Source organism: Excalfactoria chinensis, chromosome 5 (assembly GCF_039878825.1).
Source record: "Excalfactoria chinensis isolate bCotChi1 chromosome 5, bCotChi1.hap2, whole genome shotgun sequence".
Taxonomy (NCBI): domain Eukaryota; kingdom Metazoa; phylum Chordata; class Aves; order Galliformes; family Phasianidae; genus Excalfactoria; species Excalfactoria chinensis.
In genome coordinates this window covers 42,895,793-42,915,619 of record NC_092829.1, presented here as the reverse complement: position 1 = coordinate 42,915,619, position 19,827 = coordinate 42,895,793, and the positions used below count along the sequence as shown (strand labels likewise).

At 35.9% G+C, this 19,827-nt stretch overlaps 1 protein-coding gene across 1 annotated transcript in view; it reads left to right on the top strand.

The window, feature by feature from the left end:
• LOC140253313 (mucin-5AC-like) overlaps positions 1–19,827 on the top strand; it is a 53,580-nt gene that overhangs the window by 13,970 nt on the left and 19,783 nt on the right. Inside the window, exons 2-24 of the mRNA XM_072338828.1 lie at positions 4,799–4,849; positions 5,269–5,530; positions 5,923–6,037; positions 6,647–6,737; positions 7,584–7,693; positions 7,910–8,126; positions 9,038–9,163; positions 9,617–9,734; positions 10,430–10,568; positions 11,256–11,366; positions 11,910–11,979; positions 12,134–12,271; positions 12,356–12,520; positions 13,022–13,116; positions 13,857–13,983; positions 14,425–14,680; positions 15,192–15,244; positions 15,623–15,723; positions 16,547–16,698; positions 17,128–17,266; positions 17,351–17,464; positions 17,936–18,115; positions 19,172–19,411. Of these exons, the coding sequence (XP_072194929.1) occupies positions 4,799–4,849; positions 5,269–5,530; positions 5,923–6,037; positions 6,647–6,737; positions 7,584–7,693; positions 7,910–8,126; positions 9,038–9,163; positions 9,617–9,734; positions 10,430–10,568; positions 11,256–11,366; positions 11,910–11,979; positions 12,134–12,271; positions 12,356–12,520; positions 13,022–13,116; positions 13,857–13,983; positions 14,425–14,680; positions 15,192–15,244; positions 15,623–15,723; positions 16,547–16,698; positions 17,128–17,266; positions 17,351–17,464; positions 17,936–18,115; positions 19,172–19,411 (3,170 nt within the window). The remainder of the gene's footprint in view (positions 1–4,798; positions 4,850–5,268; positions 5,531–5,922; positions 6,038–6,646; positions 6,738–7,583; positions 7,694–7,909; positions 8,127–9,037; positions 9,164–9,616; positions 9,735–10,429; positions 10,569–11,255; positions 11,367–11,909; positions 11,980–12,133; positions 12,272–12,355; positions 12,521–13,021; positions 13,117–13,856; positions 13,984–14,424; positions 14,681–15,191; positions 15,245–15,622; positions 15,724–16,546; positions 16,699–17,127; positions 17,267–17,350; positions 17,465–17,935; positions 18,116–19,171; positions 19,412–19,827) is intronic.

Sequence of the window (19,827 nt, the reverse complement as noted above, 5' to 3'; positions counted from 1 at the left end):
ATTTTATAATAGCGAGTGAGGATCCAATGTATTTAGTTCTAACCATAAATGGAAATAGGGTCTGAAAACAACAGCAACATCCTAAACGGAGTATGGGATTATAGTCCCCTATTCTTTGGGGATTCTTTTGAATTTATAATTATAGGCCAGGATTTTCCTAAGAACCCACAGGAATCAGGCATCCAGCTATGTTCACATTTTGCAACTAGGACACCTTCCCAAATGTTTCTTTTTCCTCTGCTTCAGCAGAAGTGAAAAAATTAGTAAGGACTGCTGAACTCAGTCTGACCAGGAACAGAGGAAAGTACTATGCCATAGTATTCAACTCCTTTCTGCAATTTCTAGACATCCTAGCATGCATGAATTTTATTCTAGCTGTTTCTTTCTCCTGTGGTTCAGTCACCCCAATTCTATCTCCCAGACACCTCTTGCTAAATTCCCCACTGTGCAGCAGCTCTCTCATGATGATTTTTCATTCCATCAGCTACCTATGTTCTTGCCTCAGGACACTTTAAATGAACTGAGGGCAAATGTTATCTGTGCTGGGCTGTGCACTATTTTTTGCCAAACAGAAGTTTAAAAGTCCATATATAGCCATATTAAGGTAAGGTCTATTGAACTTGAAAAGACAGTGGTAAATCTGACCAGAGCAACTTATCCTATCCTTTGATGTCAAGCTAAAATGAAGGGGACACAAAATAACAATCTGGACTGTTGATTGAAGTATACATTCATTCACACTTTTGAAATGATAACACGGTAGAACTGCAAAAAGTCAACATTCAGGGGGGAAAGAAGTGTTAAACATTAACTGACGGGTCTAATAGGCCTGATTTATTGTCTGTTTCCCTAATGTGCAAGCCTCATTTCCCCATAAATAGGAATGGAATTACGCAGGAATGGTAATAAATGTGGTCATAGGCCTCTATCTGTTGAACTTTTCTCTTCTACAGAGCTGTGGTAAGGCTGCCAAACTGTGTGAATTTACTGATATTTTCTGTGAGAAGGCAAAATCAGACTGCAGCAAATTCAGAAATAGATGTCAAGGTCTGAACCCATCTCTAACAAATCTAGTATATACTCCAGGGAAAGCTGACTTCATTAATGTTCCTTAAACAGGTGCCTAATGCTTGTCAATGTTGGAGGTTTTCGTAGCATACACTCGGTATGACGCTGTGATAATGCAGGACCCTTCAAGGTCGTTAGTCTGTTCTTTTTGCAAGATTAGCTACCCTGAATGGCAGAATGACTTTGTAGTACTGTGTCCCCCCATCTGAGGTACTCCACATCTCCTCCAATTTCAGAAATCAGCAATTGGTTGGTTTTATGTTTCCTTTTGCCAAGGAGCAGCCTGGCATCATTTACAGTATTGAAAAACTTTTAATAGTTACTTATATGCCATATGCGTAACTGTAAGGCAACATCAAATTCTGTTTGTTCTAGGACCTTTTGTGGAGGAGGACTTGTGTTTTATTTGCAGTTATGTTATATTTCTTTATTAGGCTGAACTTTTACAAAATACATGTACGTATATGCATATACTCCTCCCAAAATGCAAATACCATTGACCAGTTGCAGAGGAAGGAAAAGCATCCTCTGTTTACCTATTCATTTGCTAAAATCCCCCAAACCCCACCTTTCTGGATTATCTGAATCAATCTGGGACTGAAGCCAAAGTTACCTGCTATATAAGACTGAGGGAGCACAAGTGAACTACTCTTCCTGACCAACCTTAGACTGGCATCCTTCTGCCAAACTCCACTCAAGATGGGGTTTGGTGGGGGGATATGGCTACCAGAATGGGCTTTCCTTTTAGCACTTTTCTGTACCCATCAGATAGGTAAGGAGTTAACTCTTTTATTATTGCTTAGATCTAATAATATATCTTAAGCAACTAAACTCATTTTAATGTTTCACTTAATGTTGCACTTAGAACATCTTTGTGTCCTTGCTTTTTTTTTTAATTTTAAATTTTAAATTTACATTAAATATTTGGTGTCTGTCAATTAACCAGACTGATTTAATTTCACATTGCCCCAAGCCACTGAATATATCTACAGTTGATAAATAGTCTTGAAAATTAAATCAAAAAGAACTATTATTCATGTTTTAAAGTACCAGGTGCACAGTAGTACTTGTGCCTTACAAAAGTGTTTCATTTCCTTTGCATTTTATAGTAAGAATGATTACGAATGTTCTGATCTTTTTATGAAATTTAAAGCACTACATTTTCCAGTTGCTAGATCAGGCTACAGGTTGGTCTTTCCCAGTATCTTGTCACCTACTAGAACTTAATACCAGATTACTCTGGCTAATTCCTTTGCAAAAGAGACTAGAAGAATGTATTCATGTGACAATGATTTTCAGTAATTAATTGTATGCCAATACTACATTAGGTATAACATTTACATAAATTGTCGATCTTTAGTATGAAAATCACTGGGAGGTTAATTTGTTGCATTGCAATTCATCATTTTGTGCATTTTTTTCTCTTGTTTATTGTATTACATTAACTGAGGCCAATCTTGGCAGATTTTGTTAATATTCAGTCATGTTCAATTAGTTGGACTATGCAGATAGAAATCTCCTGCTTGAATACAAATTTGCTAAGTCAGTCCCATTTGTGTACAGTGACTACTGCCCTGTCAGCAAACATTTTAAAATCTTCAGATTGCTTTTCAATTTACCTTGTGGATCATTTTCCAAACATTAACAAGTAAGTGTAGATACAATTTTAGGCTAGTTTACCTTACATGAAATAAGCACTAAAATACCACTAAGTTGATCTAAGCACAAAAGTACAACTCACCTACAGTGTAAGCTTACGTTTAGGGTCATGTAGTGTCAGCCAAAAGATCCTCAGCCCTTCTTTGTATGAGAAAGTTATTTATATTATGCAATGCTAACCCGATAAATTACTTTGAAAAATGAACGGTAGTTAGACCAAATCCAGCAAACGCTTCTTCTTTCAAATCACACTAGGTGGCAAATATATTCAGATGTCCTGACTGACTACAGAATATTGGCCTTATCCCATGCCATCTTCTCATTTTGTGCCTAGCTTTATTCTTGGGGTCAAATTCCAACTATTATTAGTTGCAATGAGAACTGTGTATATGGGGTAGCAGCTGGATAGTGGCTTGACAAGGTGCATCCAGAAATATTTGTAATAAAAGATCGAATTACCATGTATATTCTTGGAAGCAATAGGTGTCTATTTTCATAAGGATCAACAACATGGCATTGTGCAATTGCTAGATAAACTAATGCAGCTAGAATTTCCTTGGAAATAATACTTGCTTAATAATAAAAAACAAAAACTGCATTTCCCTGAGAAAAATTAACAGACTAAAATACATGTGTATACTTTTTGTTCTGTCACAAAAGTTCTCACGCTTTTAAATAAACATTCACAATATTTTAAAGAGTATTGGCTCTTAGGTGAAGTCAGGATGATTCTGTGTCCACTAAAGTTCCTACAAATGTGTTGAATGAAAGAAAATTCTATCCTATTATTAAGACTCACAGAGGCATTTGTTATATTTTCTCAACAATTGTAATGGTACGAATGTATTTACCTAATGATATTATCTGTGATACTGAAAGACCAACAGAAAGCGGAAAAAGAATAAAGTTACTTCTTTGTACGTCACTAATGGGCAAGTATAAAGGTAGATCAGAAAAGAACAAAAGCTTAGGGATGAAAGGAAACTTCTGCAGACACTGGAACAAGTGGAGATGGTGAAGCTACCCAGAATACCCTTCCAAAATTAAGAGTCTCTTGGGTTCCTCTTTGGGAGTGGAAGTTTAAATACCTTCAGATAGGCATCCTTCAGCTCTGAGATCCAGTACTCAGTTTGCTTACATGGTGTGCATTTCCAGTTAAAATCCTTGTTAGGTATGGTTGTCTAATCCAGTTCTAAGTTTGTGACTCTGTCTATTGTATAATGTGTAAGGGGACCTACAACTAAATTGCACAGGCAGCTCTTCTTCAACTGGCAAGTACTCTAGACACCAGAAGTTCAAACATGATTCCTTTCATCAGCTAAGTCCTCTGAGGATTTAGACTTGGCATGTTGTAGGTTGGTATTAGTCAACATTTTCTAGGCATGGTTATTTCATCCTGGGAGGATTCAGTCTTTCATAAAATAAAGTTTTAGCTTTTTTGCTTTTGTTTTTGTTTTTTAAATGGGAGGTGCCTGACATGTTTACTTATAAAAAGCAGGAGCTTAGAGCACCAAACTTGGAACATAGGATCAGGTGTTTTTCTAAGCATGATAGTTGGGCCATGTGTCCAAAGCAATTCAAAACTAATGGAGACAGAATAAAGAGAAGGAGAATTCAGATGGAAGACAATTGATGTAGTTGAGCAACTAACTAACTAGAGGTACAAAAATAATCATTGAAGCAGAACACAGGAATAAGACAGTTCTGTTCTAGCTAAGTGCCATCATCATGTGGCCACATGTCCTAGTTGTTTTTTCCAGTCTGAGTCCTTTGGTCCTATCTAAATGCTTCATGGAAAAAGTTGGTTTATACTGCATATTTGTATCCATTCCTCACATCTTCAGTGAATAATAAAAATGCCTAAAAACAATTTCTTATGATTGAATTATGCTGAATTTGAAATGTAATATGGACTTTTAACCTGACTGACATCCTGTATAAAACAACGCCAGGCTTAACACTGTCATGTTAGCATGATGATCTTTTCTTTCTAGGTCAGTTTTAGATGTAAGTTTTTGAATTGTTATACTAGGTTTCTTTTTCTTTCTTATTTTTTTTTCTTCTTTTACAGCTTCATCTCAGGTGAAACTCATCGAGCAGACAACAAATCCACTGATAACACGTAAGTTAAGTAAATGAAATGTATTCAATAAGTATTTAGTTTTAGTAGATTTAAATGAAGGAATTTAATACAAACAGGGAAATGCATTGGTAAAGGAAGTCATGAAGTCATAAGAGGAGAAAGAGGCCAGTTAAGAAACAGCATAATGTTGAACTGTTATCTTGTATGAAATGTGAACAACTAAATAATCTACTTGAATGTAACTACAACCATTTACACGGGTATATATGATGAACAGCAGACAGAGGATGGAGAATGAATACATGGTGACTTGTTTTATAATGGATAGATGGATGGAAAATAACAAAAGGAGGTGGGCAGGAGAAAACTATGACAGAATGAAGCCTTGGAAAATCTGATTCACCATGTTAAGGCTAGGACTTTTAAGTCATTTTTTACAGCTAGTTTTAAATTCACAGCTTCCAACCCTGCTCACAATGGCCGTGTATGCAGTACTTGGGGCAACTTCCACTTCAAGACTTTTGATGGAGACATTTTCTACTACCCTGGGCTCTGTAATTATGTTTTTGCATCCCACTGCAATGCTCCCTATGAAGAGTTCAACATCCAGATTAGGCGTACGCTGGTGGAAAATATTCCAATAATCCACCGCATTGCCATAATACTTGAAGGTATAGCTGTTGAGCTAACAAAGGATGTTGTCCTGATCAACAGCAACAGGTGAGTTTATTCACACCACTTGTTTGATAACTACAGATGGGTTTAGATTTTTGGTTTTTTTTTCAAACTGGCTTAGTACTTTCTTGCATAATGGGAAAAATTAGCATTCTTCAATAGGTCTGACAGTTTTACACATAGAAATAATGAATAAATTGATATTAATTTGAGTCACAATAAATCAAAGATTATCTCAAAAACAAAATTTCTATGAAAAATCCTGAGGTTAGATTCAAATTTAAATCCACATCTGATGGTACTGGACTATTTGCTTTTCTTTCCACACAATTGCATTATATCCTTGTAAGATGCTTGAAAACACAAGCCTTTTTTTTTTCCTCTTTATCAAACATCTGGCTCAGAAAATATTTAGCATTCATTCTACCTTTCTGTAGAGTTCAACTGCCATACAGTCAAGCTGGAATTACTATAGAGAGAAGCAGCATTTATGTGAAAGTTATCAGCAAAGCAGATCTTGTATTTATGTGGAATCAACATGACAGTATCTTGGTAAGAACAGCTCTTGGACCTGTATACACCTTCACATCAGACAAAAAGCTTATCTTTGATTAGGATAATACTTATTTAGGAGTTACTATTGCCTCTCCATCTTATACTGTTGAGCAGTTTTTCCTTAATAAAGACAGTTTTGCATCCAGGTAGTCCCAAAGGAAGTTATGTGGCTTTACTTCTCTTTAATAACAGAATTCTGCTTAAAATAGGGTGAAAAAACACTTTCACTATCATTAATATATTACCATTGTTGCAGGTCTGACTTACCTCTTGTAATACAATTTTTGAGCAGAATTTCTCTCTCCTAGGAAAACATTTTTGCTGTGAATTTGATTTTTTTTTCTGAACAATGGAGAGAGAAATGCTGGGTGCTCTACACATATTACAGAGAAAACCTAAGTCTACATTAATAGTTTGGAGTTCATTTTGTAAATCAAATCTAAGGCAACTCTTCATTCTATCCCTCAAGTTTAAATTACATTTCTAAATAAAATTACATAGCTCTGATGAAAAATAGGGTCAGCAGGTACAAGTGTTTTTTATGGTCCTGAATATATTTAACAATGTGTATACTAATTTCTATCAATATGTTGCCTATCATTTTAGTTGGAACTACATGAGAAATATGCCAATCAGACCTGTGGTCTTTGTGGGGACTTCAATGGCATTCCAGCTTACAATGAGTTCTATTCAAACAGTAAGTTTTTTAAATATCAGAAATTGGTTTCTGGAGTCTTCAGAATGTATTCTACTTTCTTTCAGCATTAACATCATCATCATTCCTCTTTCCTATCCTGTTGAAGGATATACTCAGAAGTTATGATTCAATCTTTGTTGAAAAACATAATAAAAAACATAAGCAGATAATATATTAAGCACTTAAAGGTGTTAGCCAGTTTCTCACTAATAACATAAATATTTAAATATATTCAGTAAAATAAAATGTAATTGTAACATCCAGTCAGTGCATTTATTGTTTCAGTTCTGTCATAAAAATAATTCTAATAGTAACATATCAATTCTGACATGAAAAGCCTGAGAAATAGATCTTTTGTCTATATTGAGTCCATTAAATATACTGCCAGAACTTTGAATATGTAATCCTATTCCACAAAATATATTCACATTTGCCTTCTGATATGCATAGTCTATATGTAAACCTCTGTTATTCTATCCATTCTCAATTTGAGTGTTTTCCTAAACCTTGTTTCTCAGCAGACTCCATTGTAGCAATCCCTATTTTAATTATTTTCTCTCTTCCCTGCATAGACTTAGTATCATCTGAAAACCATCTGTTGTTTTTTTTTCCAGTTCTTAGTTTGTGTCTAGATGTAGTAGGCCGAAAATTGTTTTCTAATGTTTTTTCCAGGTAATTATGTCAGTGTTTATTTTGGAAGGAATTATGATAAAATGAAAAGACTCCAGGGAAATAGCTGCCTTAGCTAGTCTTGAAAAGAATTCTAGACAAGAGGAAAACAAATTGGGAAGTTGCATTGACCAAGAAAACCCGAACAACCCTCATTATTAAATTTCTTCTGCACAGATATCAGAATGACAGCCTTACAGTTTGGGAATATGCAAAAAATGGATGGGCCGACAGAGTATTGTGAAGACCCTGCTCCTTCCCCACCAGATAATTGCCCATATGACCTTGTAAGTATCTTTTTGATTATTCCTTAATTTTTCTTTCACATTTATCTGTATCATTCTACAGCTTCAGAGGAGTTGACAGGAAAAGACCTATGGCAATAGTATGAAAAGAGGGATATGAAATTCAATTGAAGAATAATCTAGCAGAAAAAAATTTGCTCCTTTCTATTTTCTGAAAGTTTCCTTGTGTGAGTGTTTGTTTGTTTGTTTTCTCCCCAGGATGACATATGTCAGAAAACACTGACCAGCTCTGCATTTTCAGACTGTAATGGCCTAGTCAATGTTAGTGACTACATTATAGCTTGCCAAGAAGACTTGTGCCGCTCTGAAGAGCTAAAAAACGCCTCATGTATCTGCGATACTTTTGCTGAATACTCCCGGCAGTGTGCTCATGCTGGTGGGGAACCTCTGAACTGGAGAACCTCAAAACTATGCCGTAAGTATTAGTGGAGATGACACTATTTTGTGTTGGGTAAATAAATGAGTTCTCAACTAATGATGAGTGTGCATTAGAAATTACAGGCATTTACTGGGGGGTTCTGATGTACAAGCTCCAACAAGACTAAAGGGAAAGAACTAAGAGTTTTAATGCAAACTGGCTTAAACAATATCACTTAAATGGATACACTTACTCAAGAGCTGAAGTGTCATTTAATGAATTGGGACAGTAATGGAAATAAATACAAGGAGGAGGAGGAAGAAGGGTGATTGGCTTACTTTCTGTTTCTCTCCTTTTTACCATGGTGGCTACAGTATTTTTTACCCTCATTGACTAATTGATTGAGTCTTCACTGGTCTTTGGTTGGTTCAGCATTTAATCTCCTCTAGCTTGGTTTGAGGAGTTTGTACCACTGTAATCTTCAGAGGTTTTCACTGAATTAAATGCCTGCATGTCATTAGTGTAGCTGTTGATACTGTCACCAACATTTGTTTCAAATTAAAATCCACTGGGATACTATTTGCCCTTCCAACAATATCTGAAAAATCTGAATATACTAAAGCTATAGAAACTTGTTTCTTACATTATTTCCCTAGCAATGCAGATGTTCTTGAAAAGGCTAACTTTAACAGAAACCTTGCTAACTTTGCAAACCATTTTCTTGGTGTGCCTCGAAATCTAGTTGTTTTGCCACCAGTTAAGTCTTTCTTTACCCTGTCATGAAAACTTAATCTCAACTGTAAAACATAGATCTGAGAGGGTAAAATTAAAGATTTTGAGAAGTGGGTCTATGGTTTAGTGTGGTTTTAAACCTAGCTGAAAATATGTAAATAAACATACTTATTTTCATATGCAGTGAACTAGAGATACTTCAGAATGAAAAAACTCTCCTTATATTAACATTTCAGCCAAGAAATGTCCATACAACATGCAGTATTCAGAGTGCAGCTCCCCCTGCGCTGACACATGCACTAATCCTGAACGATCTAAGTTTTGTGAAGAGCACTGTATGGATGGTTGTTTCTGCCCCCAAGGTAAGTTCTTACATACTCACATTTCTGATCTCAAAATAAACAAGGCGGGTTCCATGAGGCTTAAGGCCCTTCTATTTGCATTTTTCACAGCTGCAAGTGATAAGTATTTATCATTTATCAACTGAGGAAAGACATATGAATTAATTGCCAGTGCACACGCAATATTTAGAAAGCAGGAAAGCAGAAAAGCAAACAGATCAAGGCTAGTCTTTCAACAAGCCACCTGTACTAAAATAACTCCTTTTCAAAGCAGGTGGAATTTAAGAATACAAAGGTTGAAAGTCTGTAAATTGGCATAGTCCTGCTGCTCTTGGTATATCTATGACAGTTCACAGCAGCTGCAAATCTGTCTTCCGGGCAATATTTAGTAACGAACAAAAATGATTATTTTCCCAAATATGGAAAATGCCTCTTTAATTGATTAAGTTTTGCGGTTGTTGTTTTTAACTTAAGGAACCGTTTTTGATGACATAAACAATTCTGGCTGCATCTCCCGTCAGCAGTGCTCCTGTATTTACAATGGCAACACTTATGCTCCAGGAACTTCTTTCTCAGAGCAGTGCCATTCCTGGTAACCCTTACTATTTTCTTAATTCAATATTTCCTCTAATATATTTAATGGGTTTAATGGTTTATTATTTGCAGTTGCATCATCGGTAATTGATCTGTGTATTTAACTGACTGCCATAGTTCCAAAATAACCCCAAAGAACATTCTTTGTTTTATTTAGCAACAGCCTTAACTGTCTTTGCACTTGAGCTCAACGTGATCAAAGTAAGGATTTACAGTGTTTAGATTTCTCACCAGTGAATTCAAGTGCTTCCTCTTTGTTTATTTTATTCAAACATTTGGACTTCTCTAAAGGGAGTGAAGTTGCAGTAATTTATGTATTTGCAAATATTTATTTTCTCTGAAGAAAACAAGAGATGCTACACAAGAGACGTTTCACAATTATTAATCCTGTACCTGTGCAGTACCACATTACCTTAGGAAACAGATATACTCTGCATCAGGAGTAGATGTGGAGTCACATTTCTCTTAGTTTCTTACACATCTGTACAAGAAAACAGAAGAGATGTTAATTTGGCATTATGTTTTATATTAGCTACAGAAGACAATGCTTGAGAAAGTCTTAAACCTGGATTTACTGTATATTCAAACCATAGACTGAAAGGGAATAGCAGTGCTAAACCCAATGCTATTGTAATTTCTAGAAGTCTGGACTACTATCACTGATTTCAGCTAAGTTCGTCTTGTCTCTTCCAGTACATGTAATGGAGGCAAATGGATTTGTGAAGACGTGTCATGTCCAGGAACATGTTCCGTGGAGGGAGGCTCACACATTTCTACATATGATAAAAAGCATTATGATGTCTATGGAGACTGCACTTATGTTCTTTCTAAGGTGAGAATCAAATATTACTTGGTCATAAAGCCCTATATGCTTGTGGAAAGGAAAGGTGACCTCAATCAACATCTTTGAAACTTATATCTTTTGACATATGTGTATTGAATTGCTTCAGTTAATCAGACATTTACTGAAATGTATTCTGCCATTCAGATGACTTAATTATCAGCTAACTATTAGGATGTCGTGCAACAGTAAATGGTAGTTTTGAGGCAATTTCCAGTTCTGCGATACAATAAATGCTGACTGCATTTAATAGTATTAAACCAAATTGTATTCCAAGTCTGAAAAAAATGCACTAACAGTTCAAAAAAATAAAATCTTTAATAAGTCTCACTTTTTTTTTTTTTCTTGGAAGCTGAAATATAGAAAAATCGGTTCAATTCAACTGATTTCATTTAGGTTTTGAACCATTATAAAAAATGAGTTAAGAGAAATAAAAAAGTAAAAAATTAATTATAATCAAAACATTTTGTTACAATAATGTGTGAGTGAAATTGTTTGACCTTTTTGATCTGTTTCTTCTTTTCTTCCTGTTTCCACAATTCAGTCTAAAAAAAACAAAAACAAAAAACAAACAAATCACTCATTGTTACTGTTTCCCTGAAAAGAGAGAATTTGAAGGGAAAACTTCTGTAATTAGCATTTCACTGAGTAACTGTTGGGACTTTTCTTTATTTTCAGCACTCTGAAGATGAAATATTCGCCATCCTGGTAGAACTTCGCAAATGTGGCCTGACAAACACTGAAACATGCTTAAAGACAGTGACCCTCAGCTTGAATAAAGGACAAATGGTAATAAAGTAAAATAAGCATGAGAAAAAACTGTTAAATAACATGGGGAGCAAAGCATCTAGGCTTTTATCGGGTAGGGAATTTCACTTATTTCCACATATGGGATAAGTACATGTTAGGTTTTTATCAAGTGAAAATAAACTACTTTTGTTATGAAAATGAAATATTAGATTTGGCTTATTGGAAGTTCATTAAGAAAAAGCTGAAAAAGCTCTTTTTCTGCCAATTAGATGAAAATACATAAGCTTGTAATTTAAAAGCTACAAGTACAACAGTGGTGGGTGTAATTCATCATAAAGTTTTGTTCATAAAAACCAAGATGACAGAATTTACTAATCAGTTAAGAAAGACTCTTCAAAACCTATTTTTCTTTGGCAAGGAAAATTAGTTAAGAGCATAAAGAGAAAAGAGTTGAAATCACAAAAATTACTCCTTTTAATTAATAGCTCCTTTTAAGTAATATCACCACAGTCACCACTATTATTACTCTCTGGACTATAATAGTCCTTCACGTGGTTACCTGTTGTTCCTCTTCCTTAACAGCTCATTGAGGTCAAAACTGATGGTAGTGTGTTTGTGAACTCGATCTACACCCAGCTACCATTCTCAGCAGGTATATTTTCTTTTAACATTCACCTCTGATGTTGTGGGACAATGACATCATAAAATAGGAGGCATTACTTTTAGAGCAGCCTTCGCACATTGATGTACTCAGTCCTGCATTTAACCTCCTCCAGAAAGTAATCATTCTGTTTTTTCTTTTATAGCCAATGTCACCATGTTTAGCCCTTCATCATTCTTTGTCCTCATACACACACATATTGGTATCCAGGTTGAAGTCCAGATCACACCCGTCATGCAGGTGTTTGTGCGACTGGACCCTGTGTTCAAAGAGCAAACCTCTGGTAAGTGAAAGAAACTGAGGAGTATCTTGCTAAATGTCTTTTGTTGAGTACAAACAGTATAAACTTTCCACTGGTTTTCAACAGGTCTTTGTGGAAATTTCAATAATGTCCAAACTGATGACTTTAGGGCCATAAGTGGAGTAATTGAAGGAACAGCAGCAGCATTTGCTAATACATGGAAAACTCAGGCTTCTTGCCCCGATATCCAGAACAGTTTTGAGAACCCTTGTGCTCTCAGCATCGATAATGGTAAATGCTTCTTAAATTTTTTTTTTTTTTAAGAATTTTTTCTAGGTTATTTTTTTCTTATAACTAAGAAAAAAAACAACTATTAGAAAGCAAATATAGGAGAATGAAGAATTGTATATTTGGCAAAAAATTTACATCTGAAATCAGAATATTCACAGTGAGAACATGAGGGCTATGTAATGAAGTAAAGGAGAGTCCTGGAAACATAACTGAAAGAAACTGTATGATCACTGAAAACAGAATGTCTAAGCTCACAGCTTGATATCAGAAGAGTGGATCACATGAGCGTCTTTGGAAATTCTTTATTCATGATCTTCACTAACACCATCTCAATGCACCTTTGATTTTAATAACCTTAAAGCACAAGCTGAGTGAGAAGAGACTGGAGGGAAGAGATTTGATGTAATTTCAAGACTGGATTCCCAGATTAGGGAAATGGGTATATGGGACTAATGAGGTATAAAGAGTAATGTGCATTTGCATGGCTTGTTCTTTTTACAGAAAAATATGCTCAGCACTGGTGTGGACTACTAACTAACAGTGAAGGACCTTTTGCTGATTGTCATTATCTACTGAATCCCTCTCCTTACTACACGGTACGTTGATAGACTGGTTTCTCCTTCAGAAACAATAGAAATAGGATCATTTCAACTAGGAAAAAAACCATCTCAGATATATTTCTAATCTTATGCAATGCCTGCATTTTCATTTCTGTACTACTCTTCTTTCTTTCAACGTGTTGCTGTTTTTGTTGTAGCATTATCTTATTTTACTTCTCAGTCTTGGTTTTGTCATTGCAAATGCAAAGGCAGCTGTTTTTTTGGATGGATATGGTAGGTTTGCACAAAGGCATATCAAATGGTTATTTGAAAATTACAGCTAACTGCCACCTCACCAACCTCACATCTTATTATTAACTACTTGGCACTGAAAGACTGTTGGCTAATTATCATCATTCCACTATCAGTGTGTTGTCAAACTTCCTTCTCACTATAAATGACTCAGATGTTGATGTGATGAAATGATGTGTCTAGACTGCATAGTGTGAATAAACCTGTACATGCCACTGTGCTATATATTCACAGACATGGGTTCAGATGAAGCTTCTAAATGCATAACAGACTTTAAAATTACTATTTCCCAATAATAACTGAAATTAATTTCCATTAGCTTTATTCTCCCCACTAGGAACCTTAAGTAAATAATGAAGCTATTCTAGTGTTGTATATGACCGAGCTTATCTGAAGAAGGATTTGTGCATGAGATTTTAGACTGATGGTCTAAAGTGTTGATCTAAAGATCTAGTGTTGCAATTATATTTTTCTCACATTCCTAGAACTGCATGTTTGACACATGTAACTGTCAAAACAGTGAGGGCTGTCTGTGCGCAGCCCTCTCTTCCTATGTGAGAGCTTGTGCTGCAAGAGGAATCCAAATAAATGGATGGAGGACTAATGTCTGTTGTGAGTACTCTCCTCTTTTTCCTTTCCTGTGCTCCCATCAATAAAAACTGTTGATGAAAAAGGTGATTGATGTATGATGATCCGCCTGTTTCTGCACAACTTTGAATTTAACTATAGTTTTCTATATCTTCTAGTGTCACAGAGGTAAACATGACATATTAGAATAACAACATCAGTAATACTAACCAGAAATCTAGAACAATGAAATAGCAGCACCAAACGGATGTTTCTTTCCAAACTCTCATTTGAAAAAGTATATTCCTTATTACATATATTATTTGACTTAATCTACATGTACAGTAGCTTTCAGTTCAGAAAAACACTGATGTGAAAGATACAGCATAGGCAGAGGTGTATATTATCGTTTACCTGTTATTGCTACTACCTTCCATTTCTTTCTTCCCAGCAAAAATTACCATTCTTCCTTTTTTCTCTCTCAAGCAAAGTACACCACCTCGTGTCCCAAATCCCAAAGTTACAGCTATACCATCGATTCATGTCAACCCACATGTCGCTCTCTGAGTGAGCCTGATGTCACATGCAAAATTAAGTTTGTCCCAGTTGATGGCTGCACCTGCGTAAATGGAACCTACATGGATGAAAGTGGCAAATGTGTGCCTGCTAGTGAATGTCCCTGTTACTACCGAGGATCTCCCATACCACTTGGAGAAGTTGTCCATGAAAATGGGCTTGTATGGTAAGGGAAGCTTTTGCAAAACGTTCAAGCAATAGTGCATGCACAATAATAATATTTAAAATAATTAAGATTTAAAAATAATAATAATAAAAAATAAGCTTCATTTAAGCTGTTCTCGCCCAGCCCTGCATGAGTTTCAATACAGTACTCTCATAAACTTTTTTTTAAACTTTTAAGAATAACATAAACTTCCAGATTGATAGAGCAGTTGTATAGAGGAGTATTTTCTATTTAATTCTGTGACTTTTCAAGCACAAAATACATGACAGAAAAAGCAAAGAGAAATCTTAGGAGAAAGTAAGTAACAAGCAGAAATATATCCATTTCAAACTCTGATTTTTCCTGTTAAGTAACCATATGAAAGCATGATGGGTATTGGTACTGAGAGAAAATCTTCCCTGAGACTGTGTTCAGGAATTCACTTCATTCCTTAGAAAGTACCAGAACTTGACAGAGGTAGCTCTCAGTCTCAATACATGGTTAAAAGTTAATGTTTTTCCCTCTCTTGCAGCACTTGCCTCCAGGGAAGACTGAATTGCATTGGAGCACCCGAACAAATTCCAGGTTAAAAAAACATCTTCCACTTTCATTTGTGTTTTGCTCTGTGCCAGGTTTTGGACAGAAATATTTGGTAGAATTGATATTTCTTAATGGATTTTTTAATAGTAGAAGTATTTCAATACCATGAAAGGTAGAAGCAAACCTTGGTTCATGATAAGATCTATTCTTAAAGATTTTTTTTCTGATATACTGTGGAAGGTTCATGGAATTCAGTGCTCTGAAGTGAATCTACAGTTGGATTTAGCAGACAGAGTTGGGACAGCATTCCTTACTAACTGAAATGTACAAATTCCAAAGAATTTCTGGATGCCTTTTATAGCTACAGCTGAGTGATAAACCCCATGCCATTTCTTACTTCTATTACTTCTTTCCTTCCTCTAGTCTGTGAATCTCCCATGTTCTACTTAGACTGTAGAAACAACACAGCAGGAACAACTGGAGCAGAGTGTCAGAAAAGCTGTCAGACTCTGGATATGCAGTGTGTAAGTATGGCATGACTGGATGAAATGGCACTTTCAAGTCTTGTCTGTTATATTTGTGCTACAGTCATCACTGATCTAGCTCTCCTACTCTGAATCTACATCACAGATACTTTGTATACTAAAATCCCCAAAACATGTTATGAAGTGTTAACAAAAGGATCATCAGAATAAAATACAATAAAGTAACATCCAACTTCTGTAAGATCAGTGTCAAAATTTCTTCAGCTACTGCTCATAGGAGTAATTAGTAGTGAAAATATTTAGGGCTTTGCCACATATTGTACCTCCTTAGGAGAAAATTACCTGCTGTGACCTGGCTATGAGCAATCATTCCTTTTCTATATGATAGTGCAATTGTGAATTTCTTGCACATCTAATTATATCTCTCTGTCTAAGTGCATGATATCCATTTGTAATGTCATGGATAGGTACCATAAGAGATGCATCTGTCTTCAATGCAACTCAAACAAACAAACAAAATTTACTTACTTTCTTCTGAAAGCGCATTCATTCAATCACAAGTCACCCACCACAAAGCATAGGGCTTCTTCAGATAACACAGAGCAAATCTTAAGATCCAATGTATTTCAAATTTCACAGACTTGAACAAATGCATTTAGGATTAGAATACATCAAATGTTTAGCAGTTTTATATGCTAATACCTTTGACTTTGTTCTGGAGGCTTATAAGTACTTCAGAGTTTTCTCTTATTTAAGCTGGGCAGAAATAGAACATATAAAGATATTTTAAGTTAATCTAATCTTCATTTTTCTGCAATGATTATTTTATTCTGAAATTGTATCTTCCTCTTGCCCTTTGCAGTATGGCACACAGTGTGTATCTGGCTGCGTGTGCCCATCTGGGCTTGTGTTAGATGGGAGGGGTGGTTGTATTCCTGAAGAGGAATGTCCATGTATTCACAACGGAGCTACGTATCAACCTGGGGAAAAGATCATTGCTGACTGTAATACTTGGTAAGTAATTTCTGGGAAATTGCATTCAGTTCCATCATCTGCCTTTAAAAACATCTTAAACTGTACAGTAATGAGGAGAGATTTAGACTGTGCATTTCATCAATTAATGGGTCTTTCAGGTTTTGACCCAGCAAGACGTGCAAGTTTACTTTTGTTGCAGGCAAACAGCTGAGGCACAGACTGTGAGAAAACCTTTGGGAGGATGGTATCTACTACAGTTTACCCTTTTTTGCAGTTCATGCATTTGGAACAGCAGAACAGAACTTTGCTTCAATACTTCACGTGGGAAATGTAAAAGACTGTTTAAACTTCAGAATCAATATAATGTTTGCCAAGAATGAGATGCCAAACAAATGCTGAGTTTTTGGGATACACCTGCATAAAACAGTGAGCTACTTTATTATTAAAACCTTTCATTCTCTTTCCTAGTGTGTGCAAGAATCGGATGTGGGAATGCACCAAAAACCAATGTCTGGGTACATGTGCTGTTTATGGAGACGGACATTATACCACCTTTGATGACAAAAGGTTCAGCTTCAATGGAAACTGTGAATACACACTAGTCCAGGTACTGTTACTTAACAAAAGTAAATTGTAATATAATCTTGATCTTATCTGCAACAATAACATATTTTTTCATTTTACTACTCAGAACAACTGCGGGAATAGAGACACAGTGAATGGGACCTTCCAGGTTATCACTGAAAATATTCCCTGTGGCAGCACTGGGACAACTTGCTCAAAATCTATCAAAGTTTTCTTAGAGGTACGTAAGTATTGCATTACAGACCAGGGCTTTTTTTGTTCTGTACCTGTTTAGACCAGCTTTTTTTTTTTTTTTTTTTTTTTTTTTGTTACAGCTCCCCAGCTTTCTGTCTATTCCACCCTTACAAAGCCATCTTATACCTTGGACAAACTAAAGCTCTACAGGAAAACTGCCTGTAGCAGAAATTAAGCTGATCACATCAGAAGACTCTCTTACTCTTTGCACTGTAGTTCCTCCACAAGTACCATAACGTTGTTTTTTGATCTTCAGTCTGCTCCATTTAAAAAACGTTTTTACCACAATTCCACAGACCTGAGATTTGAGCCACACTGTTGAGATACATTGCATTTGGATGATGTATTTTCATTAAACAAGCTGGTTTTAATACTCTTAAAAGTGGGGGAAAAAATGTTTGCTAGCACAGCTGTAGCTCTTAGGTTCATTTCTAAGCACCTTTTCCTCCTATTTCAGAACTATGAACTGATACTCAGTGAGGAGCATGTCAGTGTGATAAAGAGAGGACAAGATGCTGAAGTACCATTCACAGTCCGCTATATAGGTATGTACACAGTGATTGATACCACCAGCGGACTGATCCTCATGTGGGACAAGAAAACCAGCATGTTCATCAAGCTGAGCCCGGAATTTAAGGTGCGTAACTAGCACTTTAAGTCTAGATTTGGACTGGGTGTTAATTCTTTATCTGACTCAGACAATATCCCAAGCAGATGATTTCTCTGGCATTCTTGTAGGACATCATATGTTGTTTTCTATTTCTCTGGTACCTTAGGAAGACATGTAAGCAGCCTGCTGCTGTTTAGAGTGCTCAAGACAGCGTTCAGTTTCTATTTGGCCTGACAGAACCTGAGTTGGTAGACTGCTTTTGTGGACTAGACTTTGTTAAATTTACTCTGTGAATCTTGGTAAAACTTATCACACTTCACTAAGATTACATAGCTACACATGTAGAAATCAATTCAGTAGTCCTGATCTTGAAAAATCATCCATTGCTTCCAGTACACAGTGACACATAAATCCAAATTATTGTACTCCAAGAACACAGTAAAATACTGTGTAAAATGTTACGCATTTTTCAAGCATAGATATGAACAAGTGATAAAGAAAGTATGGACAGAAAGTACGAGCCTTGGATTCACAGCATCTGTTATAGTCTATCACCATTTCACATATCAAAATTTGTAATGAGGTATTTCTGGAAATGCAAGGAAAATGCCATTAATTTTTCTATCTATCAGCAGTCATAACAGTAGACTCAGTGAGTAAGTTATGCGGGTGGACTGGCAGTACTTATTACAGTTTTTTAAGACTATCTTTTGCATGAGCATCTACTGTACAAAACAAAGCATAAATGAAAAGCATTGTAGTATTGTCAACTAGCTGAGTCCTCATTTCCCTTGTTAAAGATGCACCTCACACTTGGTACATCCTCAGAAATGACCAAGACAGTTGTACTATTCAGATATAAAAGAAGGAAAGTTGGTAGCTGTCTGTAGCCTTGGTGATCGTGTTCTGATGCTGAGGAAACAGATGGCTGCTTTTCCAGAATATCTAAACCTAAAATATCTTCAGTGGGAATCTTTGGGAAAGTTAGAACAGAATGGCACTCTAAGACCTGAATTTCATGTATTCTTTCAGTTTCAGATCTTTGTTTTCTCACACCCATCATTATTTTATTTCTTTTTGCAGGGCCAGATCTGTGGCCTCTGTGGAAATTACGATGGCAATGGCATCAATGACTTCACTACAAGGAGTCTGTCTGTAGTGGAGAATGTCCTAGAGTTTGGAAACAGCTGGAAAGTATCCTCCACATGTCCTGATGCCAGCTTTGTAAAGGACCCATGCTCTGCCAACCCTTACCGAAAGTCCTGGTCAGAGAAGCAGTGTAGCATCATCAACAGCAATGTCTTTGCTGCCTGTCACTCACAGGTATTGCCAGGGCAGGAATTCACTCAGTGAAGACTAGGCCTGAGTGTTACTTAATCTAAAATGTCTATCTTCGTACGCTTTGCCACATGTGTCTAACTCATTAGAGAGCACATTTCCCTTTGTATTGTGTAAGTTCAGTCTAAATCTTGTGCAATTGAATGGATTTATAGCCCCTACCTGTAAGAAATAGTAAGCTATATAGATAGTAAAAAATGATGCTAACTTATTGGGAAAGAAAAATAATTTCAGAATTACTATATATTTTCATGTTGGGTAAATCGGGTAAAATATACCATGTAATGAATACAAATTCAATGAAATAACATTTTGGGGGTAGTAATGAAGCAGCATTAACTGACAGTACATACCAACAATGTAGGATAGTTTTGTGCTCTTCCTATTACCTTAATTATTTC